At 53.4% G+C, this 17,806-nt stretch overlaps 2 protein-coding genes and 1 long non-coding RNA gene across 14 annotated transcripts; 1 reads left to right on the top strand and 2 right to left on the bottom strand.

Annotated features, from left to right (window-relative positions):
* Positions 1-1,147: 1,147 nt before the first annotated feature.
* On the bottom strand, positions 1,148-3,328 carry HEXIM1 (HEXIM P-TEFb complex subunit 1). Its single transcript, XM_005584493.4, has one exon. It carries the CDS (start codon positions 2,610-2,612, stop codon positions 1,533-1,535), a length of 1,080 nt encoding a protein of 359 aa, XP_005584550.1. The 5' UTR covers positions 2,613-3,328; the 3' UTR covers positions 1,148-1,532.
* A 302-nt stretch (positions 3,329-3,630) lies between these two features.
* Positions 3,631-4,207, top strand: LOC141408832 (uncharacterized). Its single transcript, XR_012425949.1, has 2 exons — positions 3,631-3,699; positions 3,878-4,207. It is a non-coding gene; the product is annotated as an uncharacterized lncRNA (long non-coding RNA).
* A 3,322-nt stretch (positions 4,208-7,529) lies between these two features.
* Positions 7,530-16,001, bottom strand: ACBD4 (acyl-CoA binding domain containing 4). Of its 12 annotated transcripts, none has more exons than XM_065531700.1 (11): positions 15,937-16,001; positions 15,712-15,842; positions 15,429-15,553; positions 15,045-15,165; positions 14,889-14,973; positions 14,520-14,640; positions 14,204-14,290; positions 13,829-13,899; positions 13,672-13,750; positions 12,502-12,632; positions 7,530-8,268 (listed from the first exon to the last, which is right to left on the bottom strand). In XM_065531700.1, exons 3-11 carry the CDS (start codon positions 15,514-15,516, stop codon positions 8,140-8,142), a joined length of 912 nt encoding a protein of 303 aa, XP_065387772.1. In that variant the 5' UTR covers positions 15,517-15,553; positions 15,712-15,842; positions 15,937-16,001; the 3' UTR covers positions 7,530-8,139. The 12 variants fall into 12 exon arrangements, with proteins under 12 accessions (XP_065387772.1, XP_073876002.1, XP_065387773.1 ...); XM_074019901.1 differs by having other exon boundaries at positions 13,672-13,747; XM_065531701.1 differs by having other exon boundaries at positions 15,712-15,837.
* Positions 16,002-17,806: the final 1,805 nt, after the last annotated feature.

Raw genomic sequence — 17,806 nt, 5'->3', positions numbered from 1 at the left:
CTCCCCAGAAAAATGTACATATAACACAAGTCTACAAATAATTTCATGGGGTTCATGGACCCCAAGGCCCACAATGGTTTCTAAGGCCCCAAGTTAAGGAACCTCTGTGTTAGTGATTTGAGCAACGCAGTTGCCCTCAGGAAACACTGACACAGGGCAGGTGAAGGACTGGGTTAACCAAAGTGACAGGAGGGAATAATCTCATAATTTCTATTTTTATTTTGGGGCAAAAATTAGTTCTCAGGGCCTCCCTACATTTAAGAGCAGAACTACTCAAGAACCTAAACAGCTATCAGCATAGTTTAGGCGATTTAGAATAGGGCTGTTCAAGGAAATGTACAGGGTTCCTCGTTCAGCTGAGGACCTCATTTAGCTCCTTAACTGGAAGCTTTACATTTGATCTGCAGTGAGGGGACATTTCTAATTTTAGTTTGACCCACATGGAAAGGTGGATAGCTCCTATTCCTTTTTTTTTTTTTTTGTATACAGAGCACGTAGTATTGGACAATTAGGGTAAGTCCTTGGAATCCCCCAAACAGCCATTTCCTTTATAAATCCAGTATTTCCCACCTCTGAATGTCTTAAAGAGCTGCCCCACAAATTAATCTAACCATTGCTTGCACTAAGAAGTTTGCTAAGAGCCTCTTCCAGGCATCCAGGAACTTCTTCCAGCCTTACTGGGGGGATGGAAGAGATCACTGAAAACCAACTTGTAGGAATGAAATGCTGACAGTTGTCTAACGTAACAAACTGTCAAATTAGGTTTACATTTTTTGTTATTAGACTTTTGAATGGCGGAGGCAGACTTAAATTTAAAATTTTGGATTGTAGCCACTTTCCAGTCACCTAAACACTCAACACCGGTTTATTTTTCCAGCATCAAGAAAGAAAACCAAGGCACTAGAAAGCAAGCACACTTAAGTATTGAAGATAATTAAATCTTTATATTTTGCCTGAACTGTGTATTGTAGCATACTTAAACCCAAACCCATTCAAGGAAAAAATTGGCAAATTGAAAATTCTCCCATTAAAGACTGATATTTTTGCAAACTGACAAATTTAACGATTTCGGTACCCCTCCCCAAAAATGCAATCACATAAAATAATACTATTTTGAATTAGCTCTAGAAATCACACTGAAACTATGTTACATTTACAAATATTAAATTTATTATAACTAAAATGAATTTAATTGTTCTCAGATTTGGCCACCTTATAGCTCCGTTTAAGGAGGGGATTTGTTAAAAACAAAAATGCATTATAACTTGGTCAAATTACTTTCACATTAAGGAAAAAAATCTTCTAAAAAGGAAAACAAGAAAAGCAATTCTTCAGTTTCACATAATTAAAAGAACAGGAGAAAGCACGCAAGCTACATATAGCTAAATTTACGAAACCAACCAAAGCCAGGGGGATTTCTCTTCTGATTATGTGTCATAAAAAGGTCCACTGTCTTATATACACATGTATATAATGTTACATTCCATCACTGTAAAAAGTCCCCTTTGCCCCCTCCCCCAAAAAGTTTCAGTCTAGTCTCCAAACTTGGAAAGCGGCGCTCGCTCCTGCTGCCGGTGCAGTTCGTTCTCGGTCAGCAGCTGGAGGTTCTCGGCGCGCAGCCGGTCCAGCTCCAGCTCCAGCTCCCGCACACGCGCGTCGTCGCCGCCCAGCCGCTTGCTCTCCAGCCGCAGCCGGTTGTTCTCGTCCTCCATGCGCGAGAGGCACTTCTCCAGCTCCAGGTACTCCTTGATGAGCTCCTGCTTGCTCATGTTCTGTAGGCTCTCTGTGTGGTACCGCTCGTATGTCTCCGAGAAGTCCCGCTGCAGAAACTCGCTGCCGTCCCCTCCCATCCCATCGCTGCCCCCATCCTCCTCACCCCCTTCTTCCATGAAGTCGTCATCGCTGGTGTCGTCGGATTTGGCGGCGGCCCGCTTGGAGTACAGGCCGGTTTTGAGATCCGGCTCCTCCTGGTCGTGATCATCCATGAGGAACTGCGTGGTGTTATAGGGCGCGACCGGCTGGCCCTTGGCGAACATCTCGGCTCGGATCCTTGAAGCTCGCAGGCTCTGTTTCTCGTCGAACTTTTTCTTCTCCTCCCAGGTCAGCTTGTAGTATGGTTTCCAATGCCGCTTCTTCTTGGACGGGCGTCTCCTATGTTTTTTCTTGCCCAGCTGTCTCTGCTGCTGTCCCCACTCCTCTTCGCCCCCTGCGGCAGGAGCCCCCAACTTACTGGCCTCGGAGTCATGACAAGGCTGGGCGAGCAGCTCGGCCTCGGGCTTCGGTTCCCCTTCTGCCGGCGGCGGGAAGTCGCCGCCAGCGGACAAGTCGTCCCCATTCTGGCCCTTCTCGCCCTTTATCAGGCAGCTAGATTCTGGACAGGCCTGGGGCTGCAAGGGAGGTGGCTGGGACTCCAGGCTCCCTTCCCCCTCCGGCCCCGGACGGCCACCCAACTGGGGGAACGCTCTCGATTGCCACCTACTGTCCTCCTCGGGCACCCGCTCCTCCGCGCCTGGGGGGCGCTCAGGGTTCGGCTCTTCCTGGACAGCAGCAGCACCTGTACAGTTGCTAGTTTGAGGCTGGTGTTGATATTCTGACAAGAATGGCTCGGCCATGGCTAGTAGAGTCCTCGAAGTTTGAGAAATTTTGGCTACTAAGTCCTCAAGAAAAAAAAAATGGAGTTTTTCTTAAAAAAAAAAAAAAAAGAAAAACAGTCCAACAGAGTCCTCTTCAGTTTGTAATTCCTGCAGTGACGCCTTTAGCTAGTCCTTCTATCAGCAAACTCCAACTGCAATCTGGGGAGCTCAAGTCAGTAAAGGGTTAAGCGTCCACAGTGCGGCCAGCTAGCGGGTCCAAGGGGGTGCAGCGGCAGGAACAGTACGTAATGTGCGGAGGTGGGCCTCAAACCTCCAAGCGGAGCACCCCAATAAAGGAGTTGGTAAGCAAGGTGATGAGGGTAAGTCCAGTGGGTGAAACCCAGCCCCGAAGGGGTTAAAACTACCGATGACGCTGCCTCCGAGGGGCCAGATCCACAAAGGGTTAAATCCCCTGCCGCAGAGCCCACAAGGGGTTAAAGTCCCGGAGCCACCTCCTCCCACTTCCACGGGTGTCGCTTCCACCTAAGCTCCCAGTTCCCTAGGCCCGGCCGGAGCCTCAGCAGAGGACAGACAAACTCATCTCCCCTTTGGCTCGATGCTCTGCTCTGCTCAGTTCTCCTCCGCCTCCTCCTCTTTTCCTCCCTCCCTCCTCCCGCTTCCCACAGCTCCTCTTCCGCCTCCTCCCCCGACTTTCCCTCCCAACCTGCCTCTCCACCTGCCAACTTCCAACTGCTGCCTCCCAGCCCTCTGCGCCCCTTTTATATAGAAGCTTGTTCGCCCCGCCCATGCGCATGCGTAATGGAGTTCCCATTGCGGGGAGCCGGGAGTCGTAGTTCTTATCTTTCGGGCCCGCCGTCCTCGCGCGCCGTGCGACGTAGCCAATCCCAGAACGCGTAGGGGGCGTCTCCCTGGCCACCTCCTTCCATCGCTTAGCCCTCGCTAAAGAAACGCGAGCGGCCATTGGTGAAAAATCACACGACTCACTGAGGAAGGACGGCCAATCGCAGAGAAGATGGGGCGGGTTCTGGACCGTACCATTCTGTTTCAGGAATACGAGAAGATTCGATGGCCTATGAGAGTCCACACAGAATATTTTTATGAAAAGGTGCGTTATAAAGGCTACTATCCTATTCTGTTCTCAGCGGAAGGGTTCCGAAGGTTATGAACCTTTATTAACTAATGCAAGAATGGTTTATTCCTAAAAAGTAGTCCCTAAAATGTATAAGAATTAAATCCTATAAAGAGAGATGTCGGCCCACGGCTGGTAACTCGCGATTCTTAAGATTACAGAAACGGCTTCAAGGCGGCTGGTGAGTGCCTGAGATTGACACTTGCGGAAGGATATCGCGAGCACATTTTGTAAAGAACGAAAAGCGCATGAAGAAGTAAACAAATGAAGAATAAAAAGTGCCGCCTTAAAGGGACAGTGTGACTGAGTTTAGCGCAGCAGGTTCGCACTAGGCCTTGGAAGACGAAAAGGCAGGTTCGAGTCCCGGTGACGCCGACTCCCGGACAGACTTCGGTACCCTTAGCTGAAGGTGGTGGAGTCCCAGCCCCAGCCTGGTCTCAGAAAGCCGCCCACGCCCCAGGGGCCAATGCAAACCGGTGATTCGCGGCCAAGCCTCTTCTTTGGGCCGAGATCGGAAAGCGTGGGGGCGGGGGAATGGAAGGGAAGCAGGGGGAAGGCCTCGCCCCCAGGCCTCAGCTTCTGTCGAAGAAAATGGCCTCCTGGGGCCGATTTGGTCTTTTCACTTCCGACCGAGATCATTTCCTGAGCCGGGACAGGGGAGGTTTGGGCCGGCCATGAGGCTGTTTGTTGGGAAAGGTTCGAAATGATTAATGAGTTGAAATCATCAGCCCTGGCTATCCGAGAGGGAAGCCGGTCTCACCTGCAGAGGCCCTTCCTCATAAGTGGGCGCTGGGCAAGACTGGGAGGGAAGCATGGTGGAGACCTTGCCCCGAAACTTGCGGCAGGGGATTCTGGCGCAGGGCTGGGGGGCCGATTCCCCCGGGGGCATAGTTTCTCAGAGAGAAATTCTCCAGACCCCAGCGCCCTGCCCTCCATAAACAGGGACTGAGAGGACCCAGAGAACCCTCCATACCAGTCACTGGGACCTAAAATCTTGGCGCCCTTTCCACTTCTCCCTCGCCACACACCCAGTGACCCTTCTTACTGCTTCCTTAATAGCATCCCTGGCATTCCAGCACGTTTGCACTGTGCACCTTTTACGCACAGAACCATGTGACCTCACCACAGCCTGGCGAGTTAGGCACGATAGGAATGACTGTCTCCATTTTGCAGATAAGGCATCTCTAAGACACCCGGAAAATAAGTGACTTGTCCAAGGTCACATGACAACCATGGGGCAGTTCTGGCTACAGCGCGGGTCTTTGTGACCTCCCCATGCCATTTTTCTGTCACAAACACAAAACCCCGTTTTTTCTTAAAATCGGGGAAAACTCTGGATTTCGTTCTTTTCATTCCCAACAACTTCAACCTTATTCGGCCCCTATATCATTTGGCACCCAGGAGGGTACAAAGAGGGGTGGAATGCCATCCTTGCCTTCAAGTTGCTCATGGACTGTGGAGAGGCCATCAGACCACAGCCAGCCAAAATGGCAAGTGAGGGAAATCCCGGTGGGAGCCAATGAGCTGAGTGCGTGGGAGCTGGGAATTATGGACAAGTGTCAGGAGCAAGTGACTTCTGGCTGGCTCTGAAGGATGAAGAACTTTCAGGCAAAATGGCATGAAGAGGGGCATTTTAGGAAGACCAAGCATTATGTGCCAGGAAAGGGCTAGTCTGGGACCTCGGTGGCTCTGGGGCAGTATGAGATATGGGGGGGGGGCGGGGGCCAGTGGTGATGGGCATGGCCAATGTAGACGCCTCTAAGGGGAGCCGCAAGCATGCGGGCCTCTGGGCACAGCTGTATGTTCTGAAAATGAACACTTTCGTTTGTTTTCTCTGGGCTTCCAAGAACTCCGGTCCACCTGAAAAGCTCCCCGCTCTGTGTGGCTTCATCCCTTAGCAGGCTTCCTGAGAGCAAGAACTGCCCCTCAGAGCACTCCTGGAGGAAAAAGGGGTTTTGCAGAGAACTTGGTTATCACAGAGACCTCCAAATTGTTACCACATCTTCAGACCCCAGATGATTCTGGGGTACCCCAATTTGGGGCATTTGGAAGGTACAGCTGAGCCCAGCCTCAGTGTCCTGGACTGGGCTCCATTGTATGGTCTCATTTGTCATATTGGGGGAGAGGTGGACTGAGGAATAGCTTGTGGAATTCTAGAATTCTGTCAAGGGGCCAGGCAACTTTACTATTAGCTGGGTTCTAACCCTTTGCCAGACATTTAACATGCCCCATCACTGGTAAACCCCAGGACTGCCTTATGAAGAAGAGATCAACCCTATTTCACAAACAAGGCCACCCAAGCCCAGAGCAGTTAAGAATCTTCCCCAAGAGCTGGGGGCGGGGGCGCACGCCTGTAATCCCAGCACTTTGATCATGAGGTCAGGAGATCGAGACCATCCTGGCTAACACGGTGAACCTCATCTCTACTAAAAATACAAAAAATTAGCCGGGCGTGGTGGCATGTGCCTGTAGTCCCAGCTACTCCAGGGAGGCTGAGGCAGGAGAATCGCTTGAACCTGGGAGGCAGAGGTTGCAGTGAGCCGAGATCGCACTACCGCACTCCAGCCTGACAACAAAGCCAGCCTCAGTCTCAAAAAAAATCTTGCCCAAGTTCCACAGCTACTGTGCAAGTAGTGGAGCTGGCCTCAGCCCTGGGCTTGCATCCCCCACCAAGGTGGCCCTGCTGTTGTCTGTCCTGCTTGCTGCAGTCCAGCCATATCACAGGGGCTATTCAGCCTGTGCTTGTGACCCTGGGCTGAGCCGTGCAGAGTGCACCGTCTAGCTTCAGGGATGCCTTCCCGGCTTGGAGAGGACTGACGACTAAAGAGTGACTGTGGCTTCCAGTGGGGTCAATGATGGCCAAGCCTGGGGCGGTGGTCAAGACTAGAGGCTGACAGGGAACTCAAGAGTGTAAGGATCTCAGCCAGGGACCTTCAGAACTGCCTCTTCCTTACCCGGGGATAGGAAGGTCCTAGGGCCCAGGTGGTGGCAGCGGCGGGGGACTCTGGTAGGGACCCTGGCCAGTGGACTTGGAGGCGCTGGCACCAGGCGGCGCCCAGAGCGGCCAGTTTCGCCGTTGAATACAGGCCGGGCCGTGGCTTGAGCCAAGGCGGCCCACGGACGACAGAGCTGGTGCTGACAGAGGGAGGCCAAGGCCTCTGGCCTGTACCCCCCGGAAGGCGAGTGCACGCGGGCGCTCGGCCCGCCCCGACGGGGGCTTCCAGGCGCGCAGGGTCCTGCCCTCTACTCAGGGCTGGGCGACGACGAGGTTCTCGCCGGGCCTTGGCCTTCCAGAAAATTCCCTGGGAAGGCCCAGGCCCAGAGGTCAAGGTGGGGCACCGGGAACAGGCAGCTGAGGAGGGGGCAGCGGACATTTCTGGGGCCTGGGGCTCCGAGCCCCATCCCTACGCCCGGGGCGCGGAGCTGGAGCTGCCGCCGTCCCCTTCGGGCGGGGGCCAAACCAGCTCCTCGACCCCGGCCGGCCCTGCTCCGCTCCTCCCCGCCACCCCCAGCTCGCTCGGACCCCGCGTCCCCGACGGGGCGGCGGGCAGGGCTCCGCCCTCCCAAGGGTGCCCCCCCTCCCGCCCCGGGCCACCCTTGGTTCCCCTCCCTCTCCCCTCCACACCGAGGCCTGTTTTCCCTTCGCTTGCCCAGGGAGGAGGGAAAATATTCCCCATTCAGAAACACCAACCGCCGGCCTCTTTCAGGGCCATCAAGGGGGCACTGGGTGGGGAGCAGGAAAGGGACTTGTGCTTCTCCCGCTCCAGGCCCCGCTCCCCGCTCCCTCCGTAGGGGACCAGACAGTAGAAGATTATGGTTTTCTTTTATTGAGTGAAACATTCGTTTGTAAGTGAATCTTCAGTGAAGACGTCCTGAGTGTGTGTGGGGGCGGAGGGGGCCGGCAGGGGAGGAAGACGAGCAAACTGCGCTCATCCCCCTCCCCCGGGGCCTGCTCCCTCCTCCCAACTGGTCGGGGCCTCCTGGCCTCCCTCCCGCAGCCTCCCAGCCAATCATTCTTCCAGGCCCCGGCCCGAGTCCCAACTTGCCCAAGAGCTGAACCTCCTCGGGGAGAAGCAGGGGTGGGAAGAGAGTCAGGTGACCCAGAGGGTGGGGAGGGCAGGGGCTGAGACCCGATAGCCCCGCCCCCGAGTCACGGCCAACCCAGCACCGGGGACGTGCACCACAACTGCAGCCTCCCAGGAAAGCCTGGGTGGTTGCGGGGAGGGAAGGAAACGTCCCTATGAAGGTGCAGGGAGGGGTGGGGTCTTATTTGCACCCCGCGCTGCGTTAGGGGAGGAGGTGCGAAGGCAAACACTGACAGGAGGGGGAATTTTGAATGCTGTTCTTCTAAACCCTAGGAAGGCTCATGGCACACAAGATAGTCTCAGTTGGCTGCAGAGACCCCTCCAATGACAGTCACCTCTTTTGGGTCCGAAACATTCGGAAGAGCCACTGGACGACGAAGGGCCACAGGAGGAAGAACAGCAGCGTGGGCCCCGGGAGCCCAAGGGGCCATGGCCGAGCACTGGGCCTGGGCTGCGGCCTCTGCAGCCAAGAGGGAAGGAGTCAGAGGCCAGTCCAGGCCTCAGCACAACCTCCCTAGGAACCTGCTTCCAATTCAGTGGGAGACTGGAAGGACCCTGCCCCAAGTCTGCAACACTAGAAGGGAAGTGGCCCCCAGGTGGTCCTGACAGGTTGAATGCCAACTCCCTCCCATATCTTCCTTCCCAGGGCAATCCCAGTGTCAAGAGAGGCTGGAAAGGCTGTGGGTAGAGGGAGCGGCTTCCATGCCATCTTCTCTGGGCCACAAAGCAATGACCGTTGGTATTACCTGAAGACTTCTGTTGTTAAGGATGTGCCACATATTTCAAATGAGGACCCTGGGTACCCAGATTTTAGTTTCCAACTATCATTCTCCACTAAAAAGGAGCTAAGGCTCCTTGGAGAAGTGGTTGATTCCAGGCCTAGGGCAGGGAAGGTGGGAGTGAATGTGGGGCGCCTTGTACCAGGAAAGCAAGGCCACTTTTAAAGATTCATCAGGTCGTGTTATAAGAACATAGGACCTGGTTTGAAAGGGTCTCGAATGGCCAAAGTTGTGACTGAGCATCAAAAAGAATGACTGTGGCAGATTGGGCACGGTGGCTCACACCTGTCATCCCAGCACTTTGGGAGGCTGAGGCGGGCAGATCACGAGGTCAGGAGTTCAAGACCAGCCTGGCCAAGATGGTGAAACCCTGTCTCTACTAAAAATACAAAAAAATTAGCCGGGCATGGTGGCAGGCACCTGTAATCCCAGCTACTCGGGAGGCTGAGGCAGAGAATTGCTTGAACTGGGAGGCGGAGGTTGCAGTGAGCCAAGATTGTGCCACTGCACTCTAGTCTGACTGACAGAGTGAGACTCCATCTCAAAAAAAAAAAAAAAAAAAAGAAGAAGAAGAAGAAGAATGACTGTGGCTCCTGGGAATACAGAATCTGTGAAATCCATGAGCCCACAGTGATACTCAAAAGAAAACTGGAATTTTGTCACCATTTAGGTAGGTGGCTTTTAAATTAATTTCTTTCTTTTCCTTTTTTTTTTTCTTTTTCCTTTTTTGTTGAGATGGAGTCTTGCTCTGTCGTCCAGGCTAGAATGCGGCAGCACAATCTCAGCTCACTGCAACCTCCGCCTCCTGGGTTCAAGCGATTCTCCTGCTCTCCTGCCTCAGCCTCCTGAGTAGCTGGGATTATAGAGGCCTGCCACCATGCCCAGCTAATTTTTGTATTTTTAGTAGAGACGGGGTTTTACCATGTTGGTCAGGCTGGTCTCAAACTCCTGACCTCGGGTGATCTACCCGCCCACCTCAGCCTCCCAAAGTGCTGGGATTACAGGTGTGAGCCACGGTACCCAGCCTAAATTAATTTCTTACTTTAAAAATAGATAACTAAAGATAAAGAATGAAGCATTTACCCTTCCTTTCCACTGTATTTCAGGGAAACCCAAGATGATGAGGGAAACAGTACACAAATGATAGCTAATAGATGTTAAAGGAACCGTAGCATTTAAAAGTCAGCTTTTTTTTGGCAATCACTAAATTATTGACTCAGGCAAGGATTAGCAATTGTCAAAAACTGGCAAATGGAGTTGATGCGGGACTGGATATTATCTGACTGCAGGAGCAAAACATGACTTTACAATGGTGGGATCAGACTCCCTTCAGCCATGCCAGTGGTCCATGCTAGAGTTACTAATGGTGGGACATCCAGATAGCATGTGTCCTCTGCCATGAAAAAACATCACCTCTGATGTAGTCTGGTCCAAAATGTTGCAGTTTTTTGTGTTTTGTGTCTTTTTGAGACAAGGTCTCACTCTGTCGCCCAGGCTGGAGTGCAATGACACCATGATAGTTCACTGCAGTCTCAATCTCCTGGGCTCAAGCAATCCTCCTGCTTCAGTCCATGCCCAGCTAATTTTTAAAAATATATTTTGTGGAGACAGGGTCTCACTATGTTGCCCAGGCTGGTCTCAAACTCCTGGGCTCAAGCAATCTGCCTGCCTCAGCCTCCCAAAGTACTGGGATTACAGGCGTGAGCCACCATGCCCGGCCCAAATGTTTATTTGACTCTAATCCAGTGTTTAGATCTAACCCCCAGTTCATAGGAAATGTATATCGAGGAACCACCCATGAGGATGTAATTAGACCCAAAAGGTGGAACATTCTATAGGACACCAGCTCAGACTGGTCAGCAAGTCAATAGCAAGGAGAAGGACTAAGCTAGATTAACAGAGAATTGAAAAGGGAACAGATGCAATGTGTGGTCCTAGACTGGAAAAACAGCAGCTGGAAAAGGTGGTTTCAGGATAACTGGAGAAATTGGAATTTAGATTGGATATTTCATGATATTAAGAAATTAATAATTGTGTATAATATGATGTTTGGGCTAGGTAGAATGTTCTTATTTTCAGAGATATGTTTTTTGTTTGTTTTTGAGACGGAGTCTTGCTCTGTAACTTAGGCTGGAGTGCAATGGCACAATCTCGGCTCACTGTAACCTCTGCCTCCCAGTTTCAAGTGATTCTCCTGCCTTAGCCTCCTGAGTAGCTGGGATTACAGGTGCCTGCCACCTCGCCCAGCTAAGTTTTGTATTTTTAGTAGAGACGGGGTTTCGCCATGTTGGCCAGGCTGGTCTGCAAATTGCTAGGATTACAGGCGTGAGCCACCACGCCTGGCCTATTTTGAGAGATATGAACCCAACTCTTTTGGGGTGGAACATAATGATGTTTATAATCTGTTTTTGCTTGTTTGTTTGTTTGAGACAGGATCTTGCTATGTTGCCCAGGCTGGTGTTGAACTCCCAGTCTCAAGAGATCCTCCCTCCTCAGCCTCCCAAAGTGCTGGGATTACAGGTGTGAGCCACCATGCTGGCCTGTAATCTACTTTAAAATCTTCAACATTTAAAAGTAGTAAATGGTAGGAAAAAAAGAAAAGGGGGCCTGGCGTGGTGGCTCACACCTGTAATCCCAGCACTTTGGGAGGCTGAGGTGGGTGGATCACGAGGTCAAGAGATTGATACCATCCTGGGGACCATGGTGAAACCCCATCTCTACTAAAACTACAAAAATTAGCCGGGCATGGTGGTGCCGCCTGTAGTCCCAGCTACTCTGGAGGCTGGAGAATCACTTGAACCCAGGAGGCGGAGGTTGCAGTGAGCCGATATCATGCCACTCTACTCCAGCCTGGGCGACAGAGCAAGACTCCATCTCAAAATTAAAAACAAACAAACAAAAAAAAAACAGAAAAAAAGAAAAGAAAGCAAGCCCTGTTGAGGGGGAGGGGCAGTGTTGAAAAGTTAGCCATCGTGGATCTGAGGAAATCCTGCTGCTGTGGGCTCACCCCTGCTGTGCTGAGTGGGTTAGAGGTCACCCCAGAGACCCCTCACATCTGGGAATCCAGCCCTCTCCTGCCCCCACCACCTCAGGCTTTTCAAGAACAGACCCGCTCAGAATTAATGGTGGGTACCAGCTTTGCAGGCAGACAGACTAGGGACCACTGCCAACTCCATCGCTTAGTGTTAATATTAACAGCAATAGTAGCAACAGAACCGACTGGAGAAGGCTTTCTGTGTGGTGGGCACCACGGAAGCACCAACATGCATGGTTGAATCCTCACAGCAGCTCAGAGAGGCTGTCCCAGGCTGTGTGCCCTCAGGCAAATTAGCCCTTTGGAGCCTTAGTTTCCCTCTCTAAAAGGGAGGTGAAAAGAAACTATCCCTAGGGCTGTTGTGTGAATTCAGTGGGAAGATGCCCATGAGTGTTTGGCGCCTAGCGGGGCTCCAGCAATGGCAGCTGTTATTTAGTTTGCAGAAGCCCAGGAGCCCAAGTGTCAGGGGCAAGCAGAGCTAGGAGGTGAGAGGGATGCAAGGGCTGAACCATTTGGGGCAAATCCTAATTCTGGGAATGGAAGACCTGACAGAGGGACAACAGGGACCAGCGTCCTCAATGCCCAGAGCAGACACATCATGACCTTCCCACGCGGGATTAGTCCTGCGGCTTAGCTTCTCTCCAGGCAGAGGGAGGGGAGAATGGCAAAGGGCCCCGCCCACTCTGCCTTCAGAGTGGAAGCACGTCAGCCCCCTCCACCCTCATCCCCACCTCCTGTCTGCTGCAGGAGCCACGCCATTCTCTGGAGAGAGAGTTGGGCAGGTGGAGGCGTGAGGACAAAAACAAAAGGGGCTGGATGAGGAGCCCAGAACAGAGACCAGATTCTGCCGTCATCTTGTCCGATGGGGTGGGGGACTCACCTGCTCGGGGGGCCGGGGCATGCTCTCCAGGCTCTGCACCCTCGCCTGCACCTCCTGCATGCTCTCCTGTAGTGCTCGAACTGTCCCCAGCAGCCACACGTCCAACTCCTGGGGCCCTGCTGTGCTCCCCTCTGCAGAGCACAGACACACAGGGAAGGGGGCTCAGGAGGCAGTTCAGCTCTGGGCAGTGGGGCGGCAGGCTGGGGCAAGCCCAGGAAAGTGTGGGAGTGGAACCCAATCCTTGGACCAAGTGTGATTCTTGCAAAGTCCATCTATGTAGCTGAGTAATGGGCTGCTGGAGGTTTAATCCCAGCACGGCCGCTTACGATGCAGGTCAACTCATTAACTTTTTTTTTTTTTTTTTTTTTTTTGAGACAGTCTTGCTCCGTCGCCCAGACTGGAGTGCAGTGGCACAATGATCTCGGCTCACTGCCACCTCCGCCTCCTGGATTCAAGCAATTCTCCTGCCTCAGCCTCCCGAATAGCTGGGACTATAGGTGCCCACCACACCTGGCTAATATTTGTATTTTTAGTAGCTACAGGGTTTCACCATGTTGGCCAGGCTTGTCTCAAACTCCTGACCTCAGGTGATCTGCCTGCCTTGGCCTCCCAAAGTGCTGGGATTCCAGGCGTGAGCCATCAAGCCCGGCCAAAGTCATTAACTTCTCTGGGCATCATTTTGTCATCTAAAAATTAGGAGAAGATGTCATCTCCTTCACAGGGCTGCTTGCTCAGAGGAATAAAGGAGATACTTTTGAAAATGTCCATACAGGACCTAACACACAACAGGAGTTCTAGAAGGGAAGAGGGCAGAACTCATTGTCTTCTGAGATTTCCAAACGGGGGTTCCAGAGAGTATAGATGACTTCCCGAGGCTGTGCAGCTGTAGGTGGGAGAGCTGGGCTAGGACTCCCATCCCGCTGGCCTTACTCAGCACCTGCAGAGGGTACAGACTCCTGGGTGCCCTTTGGGGACAGGAGGGGGGGCGGGGACTTTGCCCACCCAGGCAGGTATCTGGCTGATTGGCAGCCCCTCCTGGACAGAGGCTTCTCGCTCAGTGCCCAGCAATGGACTTTCACCTCTGCCCTAGGAAGGCAGCCAAGAGAAGGCCTGGGATGCCAAGACCACAGGAAAAGGCAGAAGTGGGTGAAAGGTTGGGCAGGAGCTCACCTTTCTCTGTAGGGGGCACAGGGCTGTTCCTGGGATCACGCTTTCCTCCAGATGCTGCCTGCTGCTCTGCCCAACCCTGCTGAGATGAGTCAGAGGGCTGAGGGTGGGAGTGGGAGCACAGCAGAGTGGGAAAAAGGGGAATGGGGACTGGTCTCACCAGCTCAGGCTCCAGCTGCTCCAGGGAATCACAGAAAACCTCGGAGTCCAGGTCTCTGGGTGGATGGGACTCTGTGGAGGGATTGGTAGAGTTACTGCCCAGAGGGAAGCTGTGGACGGAGAGCAGAGGTGTGCACTGGACAGAAACAACTGTTTAGGAGACACTAGAGATACAAGGCACTGGAGATATCACCACCTGAGGCACAGATGGGCACCAGAAGCAAGGCCCTGGAACAGGAATCCTAGACCCCAGTCCCTGCCTTTGTGAGCACAGGAAGTCTCAGTGTCTGTGGAGGGCACAGCGTGGCATCCAGCCTTCTCCCTTCCAGCCCTCCCCCAGCCTGGTTTGGTCCACCCCTCCTGCCTAAGCACTAACCTGGGCTTGGGGGTGCCGGTTCCTTGGGGAGGCAGGGAGGCTCTGAAACAGCCCCAGCATCTCCATTCACAACCTGCTCTTTCCAACCTGCCAAGACACAGCACCCAGAGGTGGGGCTGGGGAGAGGTTGGCACCTCCCAGTGTGATCAAGCCCCTATTCGGGATGAGCCATGGATGCTGCCTGAGATCCACCTCTCAGGGGCGTGGGGGTTCTAACAGGGATGTCACCTGGAGCCCTCTGCCCCCAGCCCACCTCAGGCTAGACCTAGCCTGAGTTCACTCAGCACTTTTGGAGCTCCCAGCCTGGGAGTCTGACCTGCGACCCTTCTCAGGAAGGTCTCTGGGGGCCTCGGCATGTCAGGGATCACCTGGTACAGGGGCTCGAAGTAACCAAACATGTCCTCTGCCACCTCACCCAGGGGCACTGTGTCGATCACCTGTGGGGGAGGGGGTCTGTTGGGGAGAGAGTGGCCTCCTGTCCCTTCCGCCCTGCTCCTGCCCTGTCACACACCTCCACCCTGTGCCCAGTCAGGGGCCAAAGATAGGCAGGGCTGGGGGTAACATGAAGGTGGTGATTCCCACGAGGGGGTCCATGTTTAGGAAATGTAGTGGGGGTCAGAACTGGAAGGGCAAGGGGCAGGCCAGCTGTCCAGGAGCCTGGGGACAAAGAACCTGCAGCCCCTACCTTCTGTGCCACCAGTTTCATTTCAGTGATGTAGGCAGACATGGCCTCCTCCCTGCTCATCTTGCCCAGACTGTTCCAGGCGTCCCTGGGGACAGAGGGCTGTGAGAGGGCTGCTTGACAGCTGAGGCTTGTTTGCCCAGCCAGCCGGGAGCTCACCACTTATATCGTCCAATGGGGTCCCAGAATCCAGGCCGGGGGACCAGGCAGGGCCCCATGGTGGCCTGCTTGTAGTAACTGTAGAATCGCAGCATCTCTTCATAGGAGGGGCGGTAAGAACCTGGGCAGAGTTCGGAAGCCAGGGCAGAACATCACTCCCAGCTCCAAGGGGCGGAGGGGCGGGAGAACCCCGCTTGGAAAGGGCAGAGGTGGAGATGGGTCCCACCCAGGGCATCTGGACTGGGGCAGGAAGTGGAGGGAACCCCCAGGACAGCTCAGGCAGGGGCGTCTGTAAAAACTACAATGATCAGGACCATTCTTTCTTCAGAATCAGACCCCAGGCGTCCTGAATGCGAGTCCAAATGCGAGTCCCCGCAGCCTCACCGTTCTTAGGCAGGTTCTGGATGACGCTCACTGCAGCCTGAAACTGTTTCTGGCAGTCGGGCTCTGGGCTTTCTCTCTCGGTGCCCATGCTGCTGCGAGCCCTGGGGCCCTACTTTCGAGCGACTCTGTAAGAAGCAGCCTTCGTGTGAGGGGGCCTCCAGGGTACCCCCGGCACCAGAAGCCAAGGATCCACTTCCCAGAGGGGCAAACTAAGCTCTTCAGAGGCCCGAGGGAGACACCCTGGGAGGTCAGAAGTTGTGGTTGAGGAGCCTCCTTTTCCTACCTCAAGGTAGCGTGGTGGGGCCAGGGTCGCCAGGGCCTCGGTGGGTGGAGAGGCAGGTGGCGAGGGCTGCAGTGCCAGATATGTCCGTCCCCAGATGCGCTTTCTTTAGCTGCACATCTCCGACTCCTGGACTGGCAGAGAAGAGAGGAGGAGTCAGGGCGGGGCGAACAGTCTCCCACCCTGGCCGCCTGCACCTTGGCCCAGCCTGCGCCCCGCGGCGCTCACTGTCGGGACACCTGGGTCCTCTCTCGCCACCACCCCGCGGCTTCCTACTGTCCCCGGTGTCCAGCAGGGCCGGGATGGCGACGCAGAGCGAGGGGGGAAATTTAAGCCAATGAGAGAGCTTGTTTCACAGTCGGCTTATCTACCTCAACCATTCAGCACGGCCCTTTCAAGATAATGCAAATAGTTTCTCAGAGCCTTTCCCAATTAGGCGGGGCTTAATCCTAGGGTCGGACTTCCCAGTCCGGGATGGCCAAGGCGGGCGGCAGCGCCCCCTGGTGCACATAGTGAAAGGTCGTGGCGTCCTAGCGCCCCCTGGTGGAAATCCGCATCTGCTCGCGGATATCCAGGCCTGGCCGATCCTAGGCAACCCACTCAGCTCTTTAGACGTTTAGGCACTGGGGATTTAAAAAAGTCATGTCCTGTCGTCAGGCGTTCTGGAGGAGGGACATCACAGTTGAGTTTTGGAAGATGGTCGGGCACCGTGGCTCATGCCTGTAATCCCAGAACTTTGAGAGGCCAAGGCGGACGGATCATCTGTGGTCGGGAGTTCGAGACCAGCCTGGTCAACATGGTGAAACCCCGTCTCTACTAAAAATACACAAATTAGCCGGGCGTGGTGGTGCGTGCCTGTAATCCCAGTTACTGCGGAGGCTGAGGCAGGAGAATCGCTTGAACCCGGGAGGTGGAGATTGCAGTGAGCCAAGATTGCCCCACTGCACTCCAGTCTGGGCGACAGAGTGAGACTCCATCTCAAAAAAAAAAAAAAAAAAAAGCAAAATGTAGATTGCAGAATGATAGTTACCAGAGGCTGGGAAGGGTACTGGGGAGGGGGGGAAATGGGTACAAAAATACAGTTAGAATGAATGAGATCCAGTATTCGGTATTCGGTAGCACAATACAACGATTATAGTTACCAATAATGTATTGTATCTTTTTAAATTAATTATTTTATAAACAATTTTTGTAGAGGCAGAGGTCTCATTATGTTGCCCAGGCTGGTCTTCAATACTTGGCCTCAAGTGATCGTCCCACCTCTGCCTCCCAAAGTGCTGGGATTACAGGCCTGAGCCACCGCATCCGGCCAATTTATTGTATATTTCAAAATAACTGGATGGGACATGGTGGCTCAGGCCTGTAGTCCCAACACTTTGGGAGGCCAAGGCAAGAGAACTGCTTTGAGGCTGCAGTGAGCTCTGATAATGCCACTGCACTCCACCCTGGGCAACCAAGTAGTGAGAACTTGTCTCTAATAAATAAACAAATAAATAAAATACAAATAAAAATAACTAGAAGTGGAATTGGAATGTTCCTAATACAAAGGAATGATACATGCTTGAGGTGATGGGTACCTCAATTACCTTGATTTGATCATTACACATTTTATACCTGTACCAAAACATCACATGCATCTTCATAATTCTCTGCAACTATTAAGTATCCATAACAATTAAAAGAAATGTAGACTTAGCTTATCCAACAACAACAACAACAAAAGAGTAAACCAGGAGAATAAGGAAGGGTTGTTCCTGGAGGAAGGAATGGTAGGATCAAAAGTACAAAGGCGAAGACGATAATTAGGAAGAAAATTCAGGACCCCAGAGCGGCGTAGGGACCCAAGCCAGAGTGCGGAATCTCTGGGCGTGGGGGATCTGAGGATGGGGTAGAGCAGGGCAAGCAGGTGGCAAATCCAGGCCCTGAGCACTAGCCTCTCTGTAGGATGCCACGCCGCTGGCCGCCGCTGAGTGGCGGTGTGCGCCCATCTCTCTGCCGGACCCAGGCCACCCGCTGCAGAAACGCTGCCACCTGGACGTCCCCCACTTCGCGCACGCACTCTGGTGCTTGCATATAATTAATAAGTGCACACCCGACT

This window comes from Macaca fascicularis, chromosome 16 (genome assembly GCF_037993035.2).
Source record: "Macaca fascicularis isolate 582-1 chromosome 16, T2T-MFA8v1.1".
NCBI lineage: Eukaryota > Metazoa > Chordata > Mammalia > Primates > Cercopithecidae > Macaca > Macaca fascicularis.
The sequence above is the reverse complement of the archived record's forward strand: the minus strand, read 5'-3'. Positions and strand labels throughout refer to the sequence as shown.